The sequence below is a fragment of the Cannabis sativa genome, chromosome X (genome assembly GCF_029168945.1).
Source record: "Cannabis sativa cultivar Pink pepper isolate KNU-18-1 chromosome X, ASM2916894v1, whole genome shotgun sequence".
In the NCBI taxonomy this organism is placed as follows: Eukaryota; Viridiplantae; Streptophyta; class Magnoliopsida; order Rosales; family Cannabaceae; genus Cannabis; species Cannabis sativa.
The window spans coordinates 26,328,567-26,348,798 of record NC_083610.1 but is presented as its reverse complement, the minus strand read 5'-3'; the positions used below and the strand labels follow the sequence as shown (position 1 = coordinate 26,348,798).

General features: G+C 36.1%; 1 protein-coding gene across 1 annotated transcript in view; it reads right to left on the bottom strand.

The window, feature by feature from the left end:
- LOC133032108 (uncharacterized) overlaps positions 1-19,940 on the bottom strand; it is a 32,257-nt gene extending 12,317 nt beyond the window's left edge. Inside the window, exon 1 of the mRNA XM_061105947.1 lies at positions 19,838-19,940. Within this exon, the coding sequence (XP_060961930.1) occupies positions 19,838-19,940 (103 nt within the window). The remainder of the gene's footprint in view (positions 1-19,837) is intronic.
- Between the last annotated feature and the right edge of the window lie 292 nt (positions 19,941-20,232).

Genomic DNA, 20,232 nt, shown 5'->3' with positions numbered 1-20,232 from the left:
AGCACATAGCAAGTAGGAATGACAAGTGAAAATACTAAAACATACAATCCTAAATAATTTCCAAGGTTTTCAACAAACTGATATCAGTGTCCCGTTTAGGCGAGAGTCAAAGCTACCATCCATTGAATAGAGTTGTCAGCTCATCTAGAATGTCAAACATTCTAGCAACCTTTTATTCGATCAAGATGTGAATCCGCGTTGTCCCATTTAGGCGAGAGTCAAGGCTATTCTATCTTATGAGCTTCCACCATTGTTTCATATTCTTGCAAGTCTTATACAGTCGCCACCATTAGGGTGGTCATAAACTATATAAAAAAAAAAAACTTACAAGATTACTTATCTTTCGAGATTAAACGGTGCTAACTTGCTTGTAATGACCGCTCTAGTTTATGGATTAGTAAAGGCAATTAGCACTAATTTTTATTATTTTATTATTATTTGTGAATTAAATTTAAATGTGGACCCCAATATTTAGAAATAAATATTAGAGTTATAATTTCTCAATTTCGGAGATTTTATTAAACTCTAGGGGTATTATCTAGCTTATATGTGCAATATGTTATTTTTGTAAATTTTGCTTGGCGACAACGGAAAATGCGATGGATGGCTAGATTGATCACATGGGTAAGTTTAGAACCTTATTTCATAGTGGGAAATATTTTGGAGAAAATAAATTATCGGGATTGAGCGGGGTTATGGAATTTGACCATTTTACCCCTAGTTTCAAAATTACCCTAAGTTTGATTTAAAGGGCATTTTAGTCTTTTAAGGGGGGATTAGGTGGCTGATTGTGAGGATGACACCTAGTCATTTTTGGGCAGCAAGGGATTTAATCAACCCTTTTTCCAATTTAGGAAAGTCAAAAAAAAAGACAAAAAAGAAAAATTAGAAAATCAAGAACCATTTTCTCCTTTCTCTCTCTTGGGGTTCGGCTATCTCAACCAGAAGGAAAACCCAGAATTTTCTTCACAATTTCTGTATTTTCATCCAAGGATTCAAGAGAAATTATCTAAGGTAACCGTAGCTCCTTTCTCTTTCAAGTTCTTGAAGTTGTAAGTTGGTTTTTGAGGTGATATTGGGTAATAGGGGCTGTTAGGGTTTAAGGTTTGTTTAGTTCGAATTTTAAGGTTTGTTTAGCTTAATTCTAGTTCATGGTAGCTGGTTTAGAGATTGGTTATTGGTTTTGAGCAATTCTAAGCTTTGAGTTCAAGCTTTAAGCTTTAATGGCAAGTTGTTATTTATTGTGTTTTTCTGTGAAATACTGGCTGGGATTTATTGTGTATGCATTGTTTAGGAGCTCTGGAAAGTTTGGTATCATTTGGTGGAAAATTGAGCAAGAAAGGAAGTGATTTGGGATTACTGGTGCAAACCGGCAAACCGGTTTGCCATGCCCCAAAAACCGGTTTGCCGGTTTTGGCAGGATTCCCGAACACTTCGTTTTCTCAATTTTTGTCCATTTCGGTACCTCGGTTGGGTGTTTCCCCATTTCCAGAGTTAGAATAACCCCTTTAGAGCATAGCAGAACCTAGGGTTTTGGTTTTGGGATTCCCGGGATTAGGGTTTTAATCATGTGACTTACCCGGTTTCAAAATGTGATTAGGGCATCCATCTAGCACAGGAATTCCGTTCAGGTCGGCTAGCACACTTGAATTCGGAAAACAGGTAAGAACTGTGTATAATGTATGATGTGATTATCTGAATGTATGTATGTGTTAATATGTATACATGCTTATTTATTGTGATTCATACACTACCAACACTTGTACGGTTGTGGTACAGAGTGCATTGGTAAAGTGTGTGATGTTTGGAAGTACATCATAGTGTTACCAACACTTGTACGGGAAGGTACAAGGTGTTTGTGGTACAACACTAGATAGTACTAAGGGTGCGGTCATACCTTACCTATACTAATACGAAGGTATAATGAGTGTATGTGGTACATGGTACATGGTTGTGTCCCAGTTAGAACGTTCATACTCATCTGTTAAGCTCTGTAAATAGGTGTATGGGCGCCTATTTACAGGTCGGAAATTATATGATATGTTATATGCATTTCTTACTGAGTCTGTTGACTCACGCTCGCTTCTATGTGTAGGTAAAGGAAAGGCGAAAGCTGAACAGGAGTGAACCTGAGCTCGGGTGAGATTGTACATGTCAAGCAGCGCGACCTGGAGTGTTCGGTCTCGGGACATCTGGGAGATATATTTTGAAAGTCGCTGTGCGACCTGTAAATCTGTATATTTTGGAATGTTTATTTAAAAAGTAAAGTTTGTAAAGTTTTAAAAATCGGGATCCCGGCACTTGTAAATATTTTATTAAATTACAAAGTTTAATGTTTAATGCAAAAGTTTTAATTTGACACGTTTTTCGAGAAACTTCTTTGATTAGCAAAGATTGCACAATTATTGAAAAAGCACTGTAGCGTGCCTTAGCATTAGGGCGTTACAATTTTTGGTATCAGAGCCGCCAGGTTTGTCTACCGAAGCTTGCTATGACATGTACAATCTTCATCAGAGAAAGCTCGGTTCACGGTTCAGTAAGCCTGTACCTGTTTAGTATCTTAAATAAATGTGGATATGAAAGCATGTTAGGAAGCATATTAGATTTAAATTGAATATATTTTCTTAAAAAAAAAAAAAAAAAAAAAAAAGTGTGTTGCCTTTAAATTATTAAGAGCGGTGTTAATTTTGATCGCTGTCTAACCTGCCTGGCTTATGGATTCGCAGGCTAAGTCCTATTAAATGGACGCCCCACGAAATACAAGAAGTCAGGGTGGCATGGTTGAGACCGGAGGCGGTCAGAGGAATCCTCAAAATCCTCGTGGTCGCGGCCGTGGCCGTGGCAGAACTCAGGGTGGTCGCCCTGTAAATCCACCTCAAGCTCCTCCTGATTGGGAGCAAAGATTTGCGGAGATGCAAGATAGAATCCGCCAGCAAGATGAAGAGATCCAAAGGCTGAGGCAGCAGGGTCCTCCTGCCGTGCCTCCTCAAGTGGTGCAGGCTGTTGCAGTTCCCGCGGTGCCGGCAGAACAACCTGCTGTTGGCAACCGTATGGAACCGTTGTATGAAAGATTTCGAAAACAGGCACCTCCAGTGTTTCTGGGAGGCCCTGATGTGATGAAGGCCGAGCAGTGGCTTTCGGTAATAGAGCGCATCCTCAACTTTATGGGAGTGGTTGGAAATGACCGGGTAACTTGTGCCACCTTCCAGTTTCAGGAAGACGCTCTCGTGTGGTGGGAGTTGATAACCCTCACTCGAGACGTCACGTTGATGACCTGGGAAGAATTTAAGGAGTTGTTTAACTCCAAGTATTACAATGAGGCAGTCCGCAGTGCAAAGCGGAAAGAGTTCACTGATCTGGTTCAAACTGAGGGAATGTCGGTTACTGAATATACGACGAAGTTTGACCGGTTGGCCAAGTTGGCAGCGGGAATTGTGCCAACCGACTTCAGTAAAAAGGAAAAATACTTGGCGGGTTTGAGTGCAAAAATTAGACATGATCTGGTTATTACTACTACTGAGGCAACCACTTATGCGGAGATGGTTGAAAAGGCTTTGAGAGCCGAGGGTGCGGTAAAGTTCCTTCAGGAGGCCCGGGTGACTCCGAGTGTTGGTGGAACCCCCACTATTCCTACTCCTGTTTATGGTAGGGATGGTGGTGACTCCACCACCGAGCAGAAAAGAAAAGTTGTTCCAGCTTCTGGTGGCTCGGGGCAAAGCAAGCGGTTCCGTGGGAACCAAGGTAGAGGGGGACGCCAGGGTTACTCTTATCCTGAGTGTCCAAGATGTAAGAAACACCATCCGGGAGAGTGTAACCGGAAGACATGCTTCTTGTGTGGCATGGTGGGGCATTTCAAGAAAGATTGCCCCCAGGCAAGGAAAGAGGAGCCGAAAGCTGAGGTGAAACCGGTTCCTGCTCGTGTGTTTGCCATTACCCAAGCTGACGCTGCAGCCAGTCCTTCTGTTGTGACAGGTCAGCTTCTCGTCAACAACTTGTTATTTACTGTATTATTTGACTCGGGAGCTACACGTTCATATGTGGCTACAAGAGTGATTGATCTTTTGGGTAGGCCTTGTGAAATTTTAGAAAGAGGGTTCGGGACCCTAATGCCTAGCGGGGAATTGGTTATCTCTAATAGGCGCATTAGGTCTATGCCGATTAGGATCGAAGATAGGGAATTGAGTACTGATCTCATAGAATTGAAACTAACCGAGTTTGATATTATACTGGGAATGGATTTCTTATCCAAGTATTCGGCCAGTATAGATTGTAGGCGTAAAATGGTGACTTTTCAGCCGGAAGGGGAAGATCCATTTGTTTATGTTGGATCGGTTCAGGGGTCTCGGATCCCGGTTATTTCTGTGTTGAGAGCTAGGGATTTACTATGCAATGGTTGTGTAGGATTTCTAGCGGTAGTATTTGACTCCAGCAGACCTGAAACATTTGGGCCTGAGGTAGTTCGGGTAGTGAAAGATTTTCTTGATGTGTTTCCCGAGGAGTTGCCGGGATTGCCGCCACAACGAGAGATTGATTTTGTTATTGATTTGGCACCTGGAGTCGAACCTGTTTCTAAAGCTCCATATAGGATGGCTCCAGCAGAACTCAAGGAGCTTAAGTTGCAACTTCAGGGGATGCTGGATATTGGGTTTATTCGACCCAGTGTATCGCCCTGGGGAGCTCCGGTTCTCTTTGTAAAAAAGAAAGATGGTTCCCTCAGAATGTGTATTGATTATCGGGAACTAAACAAGCTGACGATTAAGAACAAGTACCCGTTGCCTAGGATCGATGATCTGTTCGATCAGCTTCAGGGAAAGACTGTGTTTTCAAAGATTGATTTACGGTCGGGTTATCATCAACTCAGAATTCGGGAGGAGGATATACCGAAGACTGCTTTTAGAACCAGATATGGGCACTATGAGTTTCTGGTAATGTCATTCGGATTGACTAATGCTCCTGCGGCCTTTATGGATCTTATGAATAGAGTATTCAAGGATTTCCTCGATAACTGCGTTATAGTGTTTATCGATGACATTCTTGTATACTCTCGGTCAGATGAGGAACATGAGCATCATCTTCGAATGGTGTTGCAGCGACTTAGGGATCACAAGTTGTATGCCAAGTTCAAAAAGTGTGAATTCTGGTTGTCCGAGGTATCCTTTCTGGGTCATATTGTGGGGAAGAATGGAATTATGGTCGATCCAAACAAGGTGGAATCAGTGAAGAATTGGCCGAGGCCTAAGTCTGTGACAGAAATTCGAAGTTTTCTCGGATTAGCAGGGTATTATCGACGTTTTGTCGAAGGATTTTCTAAACTTTCTATGCCCCTAACCGAATTGACTAAGAAAAACCAGAGATTTGTGTGGTCAGATAAGTGTGAATCAAGCTTTCAAGAGTTGAAGCAGCGTTTGATAACAGCTCCGGTGTTAGCTTTGCCATCAGATCAAGAGAAATTTGTTGTGTATTGTGATGCATCCAGACAGGGTCTGGGATGTGTTCTGATGCAAGCTGATAGAGTCATAGCCTATGCCTCTCGTCAACTGAAGGATTATGAGCAGCGTTACCCAACTCATGATTTAGAGCTCGTTGCTGTAGTTTTCGCTTTAAAGATATGGCGACATTATCTTTACGGTGAAAAGTGTGAAATTTATACTGATCATAAAAGTCTTAAATACTTTTTCACCCAAAAAGATTTGAATATGAGGCAGAGAAGGTGGTTGGAGTTAGTTAAGGACTACGATTGTGAAATATTGTATCACCCCGGGAAAGCCAATGTCGTGGCCGATGCTCTAAGCCGAAAAGGTCCTGGTCAAGTGTGTACAACGGTTATGATAGCTCCTCGGCTAGCCTCAGAAATGGTTAGTGCGGGAATTGAGTTCGTGGTCGGGAAGTTACATAATTTAACACTCCAATCTGATCTGTTGGAGAGAATCAGAAAGGCACAACTGGAAGATCCCGAGCTAGTTAAAGTTCGAGATGAAGTGATAGCTGGTCGGCCTAAGGGTTTTACAGTCTCGAGCAGTGGAATGTTGCTATATAAAGCTCGAGTTTGTGTTCCTAGTGTGGATGAGCTTAAGAAAGAGATACTTGATGAAGCTCACACCACACCTTATTCGTTGCATCCGGGAACCACCAAGATGTATCAGGATTTGAAACCCTACTTCTGGTGGTATGGGATGAAAAGAGATGTGGTGGACTACGTGTCCAAGTGTTTAACCTGTCAGCAGATTAAGGCTGAACATCAGAGGCCGGCAGGGTTGTTACAGCCTTTAATCCTTCCAGAATGGAAGTGGGAGGACATCGCAATGGACTTCGTAACTGGTTTGCCTAGAACTACAGGAATGTATGATTCTGTTTGGGTCATCGTGGACAGATTCACAAAGTCAGCTCACTTCTTACCAGTGAAAGTTACATATTCAGTGGATCAATATGCTGAATTGTATGTGAAGGAGATAGTTCGTCTCCATGGAGCCCCTAAATCTATTGTGTCAGACAGGGATCCAAAGTTTACATCGAAGTTTTGGGTGAGTCTCCAGAAGGCTATGGGTACCAAGTTAAAGTTTAGTACAGCCTTTCACCCTCAAACTGATGGTCAATCAGAAAGAACTATCCAGATTTTAGAAGACCTATTGCGAGCCTGTGTCATGGACTTTGAGGGTTCATGGATTAAGTACTTGCCTCTAATTGAATTCTCCTACAACAACAGCTACCAAAGTACAATAGGGATGGCTCCCTATGAGATGTTATATGGTAGAAAATGTCGTTCTCCTATTCATTGGGACGAGACAGGAGAAAGGAAGTACCTGGGTCCAGAATTAGTACAGAGAACCAATGAAGCTATTGATAAGATCAAGGCTCGGATGCTTGCTTCTCAAAGCAGGCAGAAAAGTTATGCTGATCCGAAACGCAGAGATGTCACATTTCAGGCAGGGGAACATGTTTTCCTGCGAGTTTCACCCATGAAGGGTATTCGACGCTTCGGGAAGAAGGGTAAGTTAAGCCCTAGGTTCATTGGGCCATTTCAGATACTTGAGAAGGTCGGGCAGGTAGCGTATCGGCTAGCCTTACCACCAGCATTGTCAGCTGTTCATGACGTATTTCACATTTCTATGTTAAGGAAATACGTGTCAGACCCGACTCATGTCTTGAGTTATGAAGCCCTTGAACTTCAACCAGATTTATCCTATGAAGAGCAACCTGTTCAGATTTTGGATAGAAAAGAAAAAGTTCTTCGGAACAAGACTATTGCACTGGTTAAGGTGCTCTGGAGGAATAGTAAGGTGGAAGAAGCCACCTGGGAGTTGGAATCAGCTATGAGAACTCAGCATCCAGAGCTATTCAGGTTAGATTTCGGGGACGAAATCCTATTAACGGGGGGATAATTGTAATGACCGCTCTAGTTTATGGATTAGTAAAGGCAATTAGCACTAATTTTTATTATTTTATTATTATTTGTGAATTAAATTTAAATGTGGACCCCAATATTTAGAAATAAATATTAGAGTTATAATTTCTCAATTTCGGAGATTTTATTAAACTCTAGGGGTATTATCTAGCTTATATGTGCAATATGTTATTTTTGTAAATTTTGCTTGGCGACAACGGAAAATGCGATGGATGGCTAGATTGATCACATGGGTAAGTTTAGAACCTTATTTCATAGTGGGAAATATTTTGGAGAAAATAAATTATCGGGATTGAGCGGGGTTATGGAATTTGACCATTTTACCCCTAGTTTCAAAATTACCCTAAGTTTGATTTAAAGGGCATTTTAGTCTTTTAAGGGGGGATTAGGTGGCTGATTGTGAGGATGACACCTAGTCATTTTTGGGCAGCAAGGGATTTAATCAACCCTTTTTCCAATTTAGGAAAGTCAAAAAAAGAAAAAAAGAAAAATTAGAAAATCAAGAACCATTTTCTCCTTTCTCTCTCTTGGGGTTCGGCTATCTCAACCAGAAGGAAAACCCAGAATTTTCTTCACAATTTCTGTATTTTCATCCAAGGATTCAAGAGAAATTATCTAAGGTAACCCTAGCTCCTTTCTCTTTCAAGTTCTTGAAGTTGTAAGTTGGTTTTTGAGGTGATATTGGGTAATAGGGGCTGTTAGGGTTTAAGGTTTGTTTAGTTCGAATTTTAAGGTTTGTTTAGCTTAATTCTAGTTCATGGTAGCTGGTTTAGAGATTGGTTATTGGTTTTGAGCAATTCTAAGCTTTGAGTTCAAGCTTTAAGCTTTAATGGCAAGTTGTTATTTATTGTGTTTTTCTGTGAAATACTGGCTGGGATTTATTGTGTATGCATTGTTTAGGAGCTCTGGAAAGTTTGGTATCATTTGGTGGAAAATTGAGCAAGAAAGGAAGTGATTTGGGATTACTGGTGCAAACCAGGCAAACCGGTTTGCCATGCCCCAAAAACCGGTTTGCCGGTTTTGGCAGGATTCCCGAACACTTCGTTTTCTCAATTTTTGTCCATTTCGGTACCTCGGTTGGGTGTTTCCCCATTTCCAGAGTTAGAATAACCCCTTTAGAGCATAGCAGAACCTAGGGTTTTGGTTTTGGGATTCCCGGGATTAGGGTTTTAATCATGTGACTTACCCGGTTTCAAAATGTGATTAGGGCATCCATCTAGCACATGAATTCCGTTCAGGTCGGCTAGCACACTTGAATTCGGAAAACAGGTAAGAACTGTGTATAATGTATGATGTGATTATCTGAATGTATGTATGTGTTAATATGTATACATGCTTATTTATTGTGATTCATACACTACCAACACTTGTACGGTTGTGGTACAGAGTGCATTGGTAAAGTGTGTGATGTTTGGAAGTACATCATAGTGTTACCAACACTTGTACGGGAAGGTACAAGGTGTTTGTGGTACAACACTAGATAGTACTAAGGGTGCGGTCATACCTTACCTATACTAATACGAAGGTATAATGAGTGTATGTGGTACATGGTACATGGTTGTGTCCCAGTTAGAACGTTCATACTCATCTGTTAAGCTCTGTAAATAGGTGTATGGGCGCCTATTTACAGGTCGGAAATTATATGATATGTTATATGCATTTCTTACTGAGTCTATTGACTCACAGTTTCTGCTTCTATGTGTAGGTAAAGGAAAGGCGAAAGCTGAACAGGAGTGAACCTGAGCTCGGGTGAGATTGTACATGTCAAGCAGCGCGACCTGGAGTGTTCGGTCTCGGGACATCTGGGAGATATATTTTGAAAGTCGCTGTGCGACCTGTAAATCTGTATATTTTGGAATGTTTATTTAAAAAGTAAAGTTTGTAAAGTTTTAAAAATCGGGATCCCGGCACTTGTAAATATTTTATTAAATTACAAAGTTTAATGTTTAATGCAAAAGTTTTAATTTGACACGTTTTTCGAGAAACTTCTTTGATTAGCAAAGATTGCACAATTATTGAAAAAGCACTGTAGCGTGCCTTAGCATTAGGGCGTTACATTGCTAATGAACGTTCCTCCATTAGGGAGGATTACTCACTAAAACAATAGCTATGTAAAACCAACAATGGAGATCGAATATCCTTATAATAAAGCTCATTATTTAATGAAGAGTTGTATTTTCTTCTAATATTTATTTTAATCCATTTATTTTAAATATATATATTTATTTAATTAAAATTTCCAATTTAGAATGAAAAATTCTAAATGTAAATTTTAATGTAATATTTATAAATTATACTTAGATGGATAAATAACGTGAATTATTTCCATCTTAGTAATAATTTCCATAAATATTTAGAAAATTATTCAATTTAAGTTGTTTCAAAATTAATTTGAATTAATTTACAACTCAAATTTAATTTTCCATAAATATATATTGCATTTTTGAAAATTCTTTAAAATAAAATAAAATAAATCCTGGAAAATTACTCTAATTTTATGTTGGCCCAAAATTAATAAAAATTAATTTTCAACAAAAAATATAATTTTCCTATTTAATTAAATATCTTAGAAAAATTTCAAATATTTAAGTATCATGATTAAAAAATCAACTTAAATATTAATTTTCTATTTAATTAAATACACTAGAAAAATACTTCAAGCAAAACAGATAATATCTATCTAGACTTTCATAGGCTAATTAATCCAATTTCTAATTATAATATATTTTAGTTCATTTATTTTCATTAATCATTAAATGAAAAAATCAATGATTTAAGTTGGTCCAAAATTAAATAAATAATTTTCAACTTTAATCTATTTTTCAAATAAAATTCGAAATTTCTGCATCAAAGAAATGCAATTTCAAAATTTTGGGAAATGATTAATAAAATAAAATAAAATATATTTTGAAAATTATTCAAACTTAAGTTATTCTGAAATAAGATTCCAAACTTCAAATCATTTTCAACTTTAATTAAATAACATGAAAATAACAATATTAAAGTATCATGATGAAAATCAACTTAGATATTGAAATTTTCAATTTAATTATATGTATTAAATTCAAGAAATAAATAATTAAGTAAAGAGGAAACTTAATTATTAATTCTAGTTTAATACTAGGAAAATATACTAAACTTAGATTGTACCAAAATTAATTATGAGACAATTAATTTCACAATCAATGATATTTTCCTATTTAATATTAGAAATAATAACTAGTACTAGAAATAACTATCTAGAATATATCATTGACTAAGTGTTTTTCTAAAATTAACTTTAAAATATTACATGAAAAATAAATTTCATATATTTTAAAAGTTAATTATGTTGCTAATTCAATTTTAATTAGGTTAGACTAATATAATTAACCTAATACAATTATTTAAATAAGGCAAATGGGCCTTCACAATTGGGGTAGTTCATGTGAGGGGGAGCTGGGTTCAGTATGTCGTACCCACTTCTATGGCCCCCAACTCTCTCACAAGGCCCAAAAGAGAGGAATTTAACCTTAAAATAAACAATTGTTATTCATTGAATAAGCCCAAATCTAATTGGGCCTAAATAAATTTCCTTATGTCAAAATTTATTTTAGCAACCTAGTCCATTTACTTAGTAAAAACTTAAATGGGCTCCCTATATGTATCTAAGCCCAAAAGCAAACATATAGGCTCACACAGGTCAAATGATTTGGATGGACCCTATCATGTTACTAGGTTTACACAGATGAAAGAAGTACAAAATTTACCTGTTACAAATTATTTATAAGATCTATCGTCAATTGGACTATGATTAAAATCAGATCATTGGATCATGATCTGTCACCAAGTTAATCATAGCAATTTAGATCAGATAAATAATAGGTTTGTTAAAAAATTTTGAATAAACAATATAAACAAACAAACATTGTCCATGTAACAGATGTGAATAAAGATATTAATATAATTAAATTATTATTCTTAAAATAACCAAATAAAGGAAACTAATTTTAAAATATCTAGGTTTATTTGAATCAAATTAAATATCTAATAAGATCAATGATTTGAAAGGAAAGAATCTCCAATATCACTTTCAGATCTTATAATTTAATAAAATAAACCAATTTTAAAATAGATTTGGTTAGATAATTATTATTTTAGGAATAAAATAATAAATGAATAATAATTACCATAATTATATGTCAAAATATCTCAAATTAAGCAATATTCAAATCTCTACAAAAATATCTATGTTATTTAAATATTTAAGATATGATTTATAAATTTCTAATAAGGAAAAAATGATATATATATATAGAAAAAATATCATTTTTAAACTTATAATTTATAAATAATTAAATATTTAACAAAATAACAAATTTTTGAATTTGAAAAACATTATGGTAAGTATATCTATAAAAATATCTATGTTAATTTCAAATTTATTAATTATTTAATTTGTCATATAAGATAATTTTAATATAATATTTTAAATAAAAAGACAAAGTTATCTTTTAATTTAAAATATCTAATCTTATAATTAAATAATAAATAAATATTAAAGAAGTTAACAAACTTTTAAATCTAACCATAATAGGAAATATTTAGAAATTGGAAACAATCCAAAATAGAAATATTTAAAATTGGAAAAATTCCAAATTGAAAATATTTAAAATTGGAAACATTTCAATTTAGAAATATTTAAAATAGGAAAAATGAATTTTGGGAAACAATCCCATGAAAAAATTGGATTTTTGGGGAAAAAACCTCAAAAATTCGCAATTTGGGAAAGCAGCCCAGTAGGCTGCATCTACAGCCCAGGAGAGGCTGCTAGCAGCCTGTCACGCGCGCGGATGGGGTGCTCACGCCGAGGAAGCTCGGCGCCTGCAGGGTGCCTGACCAAGAAAACTCGGTCAGCTGCAGGGTGATGGACCGAGGGACGCGCACGGATGGGGAGGCTGATCCGAGGGTCTGGTGCTCACGACCACCACCCTTGACAGCCTTGAATCCCGATTTTCCAAAATTCATATCTTTCTCAATTTTTATCGGAATCGAGTTCCGTAAAAAACAAAATTGCTTAATTTTTTACAAGGAATCCAAATAAAATATTTTCAAACATTGCAAAAATATTTTTCATGGAAAACGAAACTGTACAACATCAACATTCATCAAGCAACACATAAACCAACATGAAGCCATCCAAATCAACACACAAACATGCAATCATCGTTTTAATTCATATTACATGAAAGTAAATCATTACCATGGCTCTGGTGCTAGTTGTTGGAAATTATTTTATCAGGATCTAGATTTACTAGCAAGTATGTTGGATTAACAACCTAATATGAATTCTAAAACAATGAAAATAAACACATATAAAGTTAGAAAACTTTACAGTGGGTGCAGCGGAATAATATGACTCCTTCCGTTCAGATCTCTAGCCCTTGATTCCTTTCTGTAGCAGAGCATCACCAAGATCTGAACCTGGATCTTCTTTTCTCCTTCTTTGATGTAGTAATTCCACAGTCTTCCATACTATGATTGAGATACCACTTGATGTGTGTGGGCACTACTCATCTCACAAGGATTTCGAAAATTCTCTCTCTTTTCTCTCTTAATTTCGTGGCTTATAGCATTATGATGTGCAAGAGAAGAGAACAAGGGCTGCTATATATAGGGAGAAGGGAGAGCACAACTTTCCAAATAAACAGTTTCCTCTTTTACTGTGTAATTGATTAACTGCCTTATTTAGTGTGATTCACCACTTTCCTATTATAGCTAGGCTTTGATTAGCAATTACATGAAAATTAAAAAATAAAAATAATAATTGGGAAACACAAAGGGAGTGCTCGGCCATAGAGGGAAATGGGCCTCACTTGGATTTTGCAGTTTCCTCAATTTTATTTCTATTTCTCCAAAAATGCCACTTTTCCAATTCTAATCATTTAAATGCCAAAACTAATTATTTAATAACTAAAATAGATTATTAAATAATATTGTCATTTAAAATAATTATTAATTAGACATACAAAGTCTCTTAATTAATAATTAAACCTAGAAACCCTTTTCTTTACGATTTCATCCTTAAACTGTGAGAATTCATAAAGTAGACATAGTCTAACTTTTAGAATTTTAATTGATTAATTAAAATCAATTAACTGAGTCTTACAAGCAGTATGGCCTCAACTAGTATGGGGACCATGGGTCTATATAACCGAGCTTCCAATAAGTCGAACCGAATTTACCAAGTAAATTCCCTAACTTATTAATTCCTCATTGAATCCACACTTAGAACTTGGAATTGCACTCTCAGTCATATAGAAACGCTCTATATGTTCCACGATATAGACACGTCATTAGTTATCCATTGTTATAACCTTAATGTGATCAATGATCCTCTATATAGATGATTTACACTGTACAGGATTAAATTACCGTAACACCCTACAATGTATTTTATCCTTAAAACACTTAACCCTGTATAAATGATATTTCACCTAAGTGAAATGAGATCTCCACCATTTATCTTCGTTTGGTTAAGCTCGAAGGAAATCATCCTTTAATTCTATTTGCCAAATAGAAGCTATAGATTCCATATTTATGTTAGCGCTCCCCCACTCAATTGTATTACCATGTTCCCAAAATGTACGTATCACCTTGATACAAAACTAGGCTTAACTAACAAATCAAAGAACACGAATAACACTCTTGAGATTGAGCCTAACCATATCAGGATTTCGATCATGTGATCTAGGATCAACAGTTGATATTGAATTGAATAGATATTTACGGTAAGTTTCCAAATCTAATTCAAAGTTCAATATCGGTCCATTCCAATGCATACTCCATGCATCCGATACTGGTAAACTTTGCAAATGTTCTGGAAAGGACATAACACTTTTCCAAGGTGTAAGAATACCTATCGCTGATTATACCATGTCAGTCTAAATCCAGTGTTCTGACAAATCAGGGAATCTACTTTTGAACATATAATAAAGATTATATTCCACTGTGCTGACAACACTATAATCTTTAACCTACTCATATGTTCTGGACTTAAAAAGAATTCATACATTATATACCTATAATCATGAAATAAATCATGTGAACCATGCAACATAAAATGTTATTTCTGATCTTTATTAATAAGTAAATCTGATTATATGAAATGAGTTTTATTTAGGGCATAAAACCCAACATTATCTTGGGGCGGTTTATTAGACATTGTAAATGTCGGGAATGGCTGGGAATTTAGAATTTCCCAAAAATACCCCTTTAGTATGATTTATGTGGTTTTAAGGTGGAGGGGCAAAATGGTCTTTTTGCCCCATTAGTGTTTTGTCTTTTAGTGACTTGACTATTTGAAAATAAATGTTTATTTTATTATTATTTGGCTGAAATGAAAGGTTAATAGGTGGCTTTATTTCATTTTTCTTTTTACAAAAAAATTACAAGTTAGAAAAAGTTAGAAATTTTCAAACTCTCTCTCTCTCTCTTTTCCTCTCTCTCTCTCGGCTGTGCATGTGTGTGCAAGGAGCTGGGTTTTGCTCTGATTTTCAAGTAAATTCTCATCCAATCTAAGCATTCTTCAAGCTAGGTTAGCTTCTCTTCATTGTTTCTTTAAAAATTGTTGTGTTTTGATGAAATTATGATGTTGCATGCATGATTATCTGAGTATGTTGCTGCTGTGATGTTGTTGTTGAATGTTGTGATTTAAACATGTTTAATTGAAGTTAAATGAGCTGTTTATATAGCATGATTCTTAGGTTGAGCAAGTTATTTTCTATGCAAAAGTATGATTTTCAAAGAGAAATGTCTTGATTTTGTTGCTGTGTTGTTTTTGAGGTTTGTTATTGTTTTCAGAGGCTATTCTAAGCATATTTAAGTAGATTCAAGCTAGTTTGATTGCATGTTAGGTGGTTTTGCTCAAGTTTGAGTTTAGAACTCAAAGCTTGAGCTCCAATGGCATTTTTTGTATCTGTGGTTTCTGGGTTGTTTTAATGCCTTGGAAATGTTATTTGGGATGTATGGAGTAGGTCTGGAAGGTTTGAATCAATTTGGGGTTGAATTGGTTGAGATATGAATTTTTGAAATTCTGTCTGCGAGGAACCGGAATTCCGGTTGTGCATCCGGAATTCCGGATGGGCTTCGAAAATTCCCAGAACCGGAATTCCGGTTGGTCAACCGGTCTGCCGGTTGGGGAAATTTCAGAAACCCTAGATTTTCTCGATTTTTTGTTTTAAGGGGTATTGCCATGCTTTTTATCGATAGGGGAAACTTTTAGTTCCTAGTTTAAGTCCCCGGGAAGTGATTTAGCGTGTCACTTATAGTGTTGTGATTTTTATGGTTTAGGAGCCTGTAATCCGCCGCTCAGCTAAAGTTCCAGTCAGGTTGACCGGCACACCTAAATTCGGAATCCAGGTAAGATTAGTATAACAGTATGCATATGTAGATTACATGTTTAGCGTGCATGTAGGAAGCCTGTTAGATTACATTAGTTATGTATGTTGGCTTCGAACCACCCAACCCTGTCACGTCGGTACAGGCTGGAGCATGACCAGCAGCCGGAGTATGACCGGTTCGACCGATCAGGCTGACACTTGGTTGGTGGTTCTGTACTATTGACTTATCCCGTCGGTACAGGCTGGAGTATGACCAAGAATGGAGTATGACCGGTTCGACCGATCAGGAGGATACTTGTCAATAGTACCGTCCCTATGAACGTTCAAAACTCAGTACCATGTTGGACATGGCAGTAGTGGCTCAGTACCGTGTTGGACACGACAGTAGCGGGACTCAGTATCGTGTTGGACACGGCAGTTAGGGTTATGATCAGGGGTATGGGCGTCTGATCATGACCGGGATTTATGTATGATTATTTTTATGCTTTTCTTACTGAGTCTGTCGACTCACAGTTCTACGTTTATGTGTAGGTAAAGGCAAGGCTAAAGCTGATGGGCCGTGAGTGAGCTTGTGAAGATTGTACATGTCGGGGCAGTTAGGCCTGGAGCGTACGATCATCGGGACAGCGGGGCTGATTTTGTAACTGGTCGCTAGGCGACATTTATTTTATGTATCAGTTAAACAGTTAAACCTTTTTGTAAATGATTTTATAATCGGGATCCCGAGTCTTTTGTAATATTATTTTACAAGTTTAATTAAAAAGCAAAAATTTTAATTAATCACGTTTTTCCATAAACCTCGTTGATTAGCAACGAGCTGCACAGTATGTTTAAAAATCATGTAATACGCCTATGTTAGTTAGGGTATTACAATTAATATTTACATAACACAAATAACTAGTTAATTATAACATAGTGATAAGAAGTTAGGTCACATAAAAAAAATTATATACACATTTATGTAAACTTTTAAATTTTACCAACATTCTAATCAACTAAACAACCTAATAACATGAACTAAACTAAAACGAGAATTTGAGTAATTTATAAATTAATATGAATAAATTGTGAGAAACTTAGTTAGTTACATTGTGTAATTAGTAACTAGCTATAATTAGTTATTAAATACTGAATTTTTTTGGATAGGATTTTTGTTATGGATAAATCATGGATGCGTGAGGAGAGAGACACACTGCGATTTCAAGTAGGGTTCGATGCATTTTTAAAGTTTGCCTTAAAGAATTCTAAAAAATACGATCGTATTCATTGTCCGTGTGTAGATTGTTGTAATGTATCTAAAGGGAATATTACTATGATTAAGGACTATGTGTATTTACGAGGTTTCAATAGAAGTTATACTAATTGGTATTACCATGGCGAACATTTACCTGATGATCCATATCCATTAGGAAAGCGGGGGTTAGATGATATCAAGGGTAATGATTTCGATGATTATCCCTTGGACTTGCTCAACGAAGCACAGAAGAAATTTCTTAATGATCCTGAGAAATTCGATAATTTTCTTAGTGATGCTGATAAACCCCTGTTCGATGGTTGTAAAAAACTAAGATTACCAACGATGGTAATGTTTTACAACATAAAAGCAGAAAACAGAAGATGGCCTTGATCCCTAAATCGCTAAAATGGATGGTTCTTGAATTCCTGAGCCTCAAAGATAAACTGATATAATCACAATTCCTGTACCCCGAGGATTCATAGCACCGCATACCCAGATCACATTATCTGGAGAGGATTTGCAGTAGGTTGCTACGTGTGACTTCATCGGCAACCTGGGAATGCTGTTTGGAATGATGTATACTCTTCTTTAATGTAATTAACCTTATATCAAATTCTAGTCAAATTATTATAAGACACTAACACTTTTTTTGGCAGGCACATCTGGGAGAGCTTCGACAGCATGAGAAAAATTTTCAAGTTTTACGACCCAGAGCTTCTCGTAGTGCATGGGAACACCGATGAAGAAAAGAGTCAATCTTTTCACGATGCGGCAAGACGATTGGCTGATTGGTTATCATTAATGAATAACAACCACCAAATGTTCTTTATTCCTTGGAATATCGGGTAAACTCTATTTAACTCTTTCATGCTAATTGTTCATTTCTATATTATGACTTCAAATTATTTTTATACTATCTTACTTATATTCTAATATAATTTTCTAGTGCGCATTTGACGCTAGTGGTGGTTATGCCAAGAAAAATTATCCATTTAAACCCTGTACGTAGCCGCCCAATTCCCGAAGAAATTACTCAAATGATCGGAAGGTAATAATTTAATGACTTCTTATGTAACAAATTTAAATTAACTAACGAATTGAAATGCTAATATAATTTTTCAAAACAGTGCATTCAGATATATAGGGGACGCACATGAGTATCTTGGCCCGTGGCTAGGAATTTCACAAGCAAACTGTCCAAGACAACCTAAAAGCTAAGAATGTGGTTTTTATGTTTTGAAATATATCATTGACATCGTGCACGTGCAAACCCCAGCCGTTACATATAAGATCAAAAAGCTGTAAGTTTTAATTATTGATTATAGTATTTATTATAATAACAAATATATAATATACATATAGATAAACTAATATAAATTTTTAATTTTTTTAACAGTTTGGGGGTAAGAAGCAATACGATCCAAAAACTGAATTGTTACCATTACAGCGAAAGTGGATAGAACAATTGATGGCGCTGATTCACGTTGACGATTGAGGTTGAAAGGCCCAAGAATTTTTCTTCATTATGTAATTTTTATAGATTAACTTGTAGTTAGATTTATTAACTTATTAATATTTTTGACTAATTTTACATTAGTGTTTGTGTAATATTTAATTAATTTTATGAAATGAAATTATGTATTTTAGCCAATTTTAAAATTAATTTAAATAATATTTAATTTACATTTTAAAAGATAAATATGAAATTTAAATTAAATAAAATAATATATAAATTAATAAATATATAATTAAAATAAATTATATAATTAAATTTGAAAAAACTGAAATTCTCTCACTTTTGGCGTCGGTTACTACACCACATATGGCGTTGGTTCCTCAAAACCCTTTAGTGTCGCCCTGATCAGCGTCGGTAGCAAATTTTGCGAAAACCGACGCTGAAAGGGCTTAAAAACTGCCTCTAAAGGGGGTTTTTGTAGTAGTGTTTTTTTGCCAAAGTGTGCTCTATCCTGGAAAAACTTTTAAGGAAACCATCTTGATTGTTAGTCCATGTTTAGTTCGAGCCTATTCTCTTGATAGCATCCACTTGAACCTAAACTTCCCACGATGAAGAATCGGTAATATCAGCCATAGTGATCTGCTTACCTCCTATTCGATCATGAAGACAGAACCCTACATTGAAATCTCCTAGTATAAGTCACGGTTTGGCAAGAAAACAAAGCTTCAAGAGATCCTTCCACAACTTTCTCCTCTCATCTATGGTATTAAACCATAGATAAAAGTAACATAAAAAGCTTCCCTTTGACAAGTTAGCTTCACATAACAATGAACAAATTGAGGCCGCTCAGCTATAACAATCACTCTAGCAAAATTCCTCCTCCAAAGAACCAACAATCTGCCTCCTCGGTTATGACTAGTAAAGGGAATCCTAATTCTTGAAATTATTTTCTATCACCTCTACTATCTTATTACACTGAAGCTTTGTTTCAAGTAAAGCCTCAACTACAATTTTACTCATACTGTAGAAATCTAAAACAATGTCTTATTTTTCAACTTATTAATACCTCAAACGTTCCAACTAGCAATATTACAATTATCCATCATCAAATAATTGCAATACATGTTCCCCCTTCTTCATATTCCTCCATCTCCTTTCTCAAACCACCGTCAATCTCCTGCAACACACAGTATATGGTCCCTGATTTATTTGATTTAGTGTCTTCATCTATATTCCTTTTCCCTAAGTTGCTCTGCCTTGCCGTAACTTATCTTTTGGGAATAAGCCACTCTGTATCTCAAGTCCCTACATTTATCTTCTTTTCATCAGTCAAAATGCTTGAACCTACCTTCAAAAAATACGATCAGTAGTTGAAACAAGAGCTTTCACTTGTGTTTTAGCCGCTGTAGCATCATCTGAATGTTTGCCTTTCTTCTCATTCCCTCCTTTATGACAGTCTGCCATGATATGCCCATATCCTGAACAATTCTTGCTTTTAATTGGGAGCCATTCATAGAAAACATTCTGCTCCACTAATTGACAATGTTGTCATTCAGGTGATTGTATGAGGTGGATCATCCATGATGTCCATGTCCACCGGTATCCTTGTCAATTGAACTTGGGTGCATTCCTTAGTATGTTGGTCCACCATAATCAGTTTTCCAATCGTACTAACTAACGCACTTAAGCTATTTTTCCCCAATACTGAAGCCCAAGATCGTGAAGACGAATCCATAGTGGGACTTTTCACACCAGC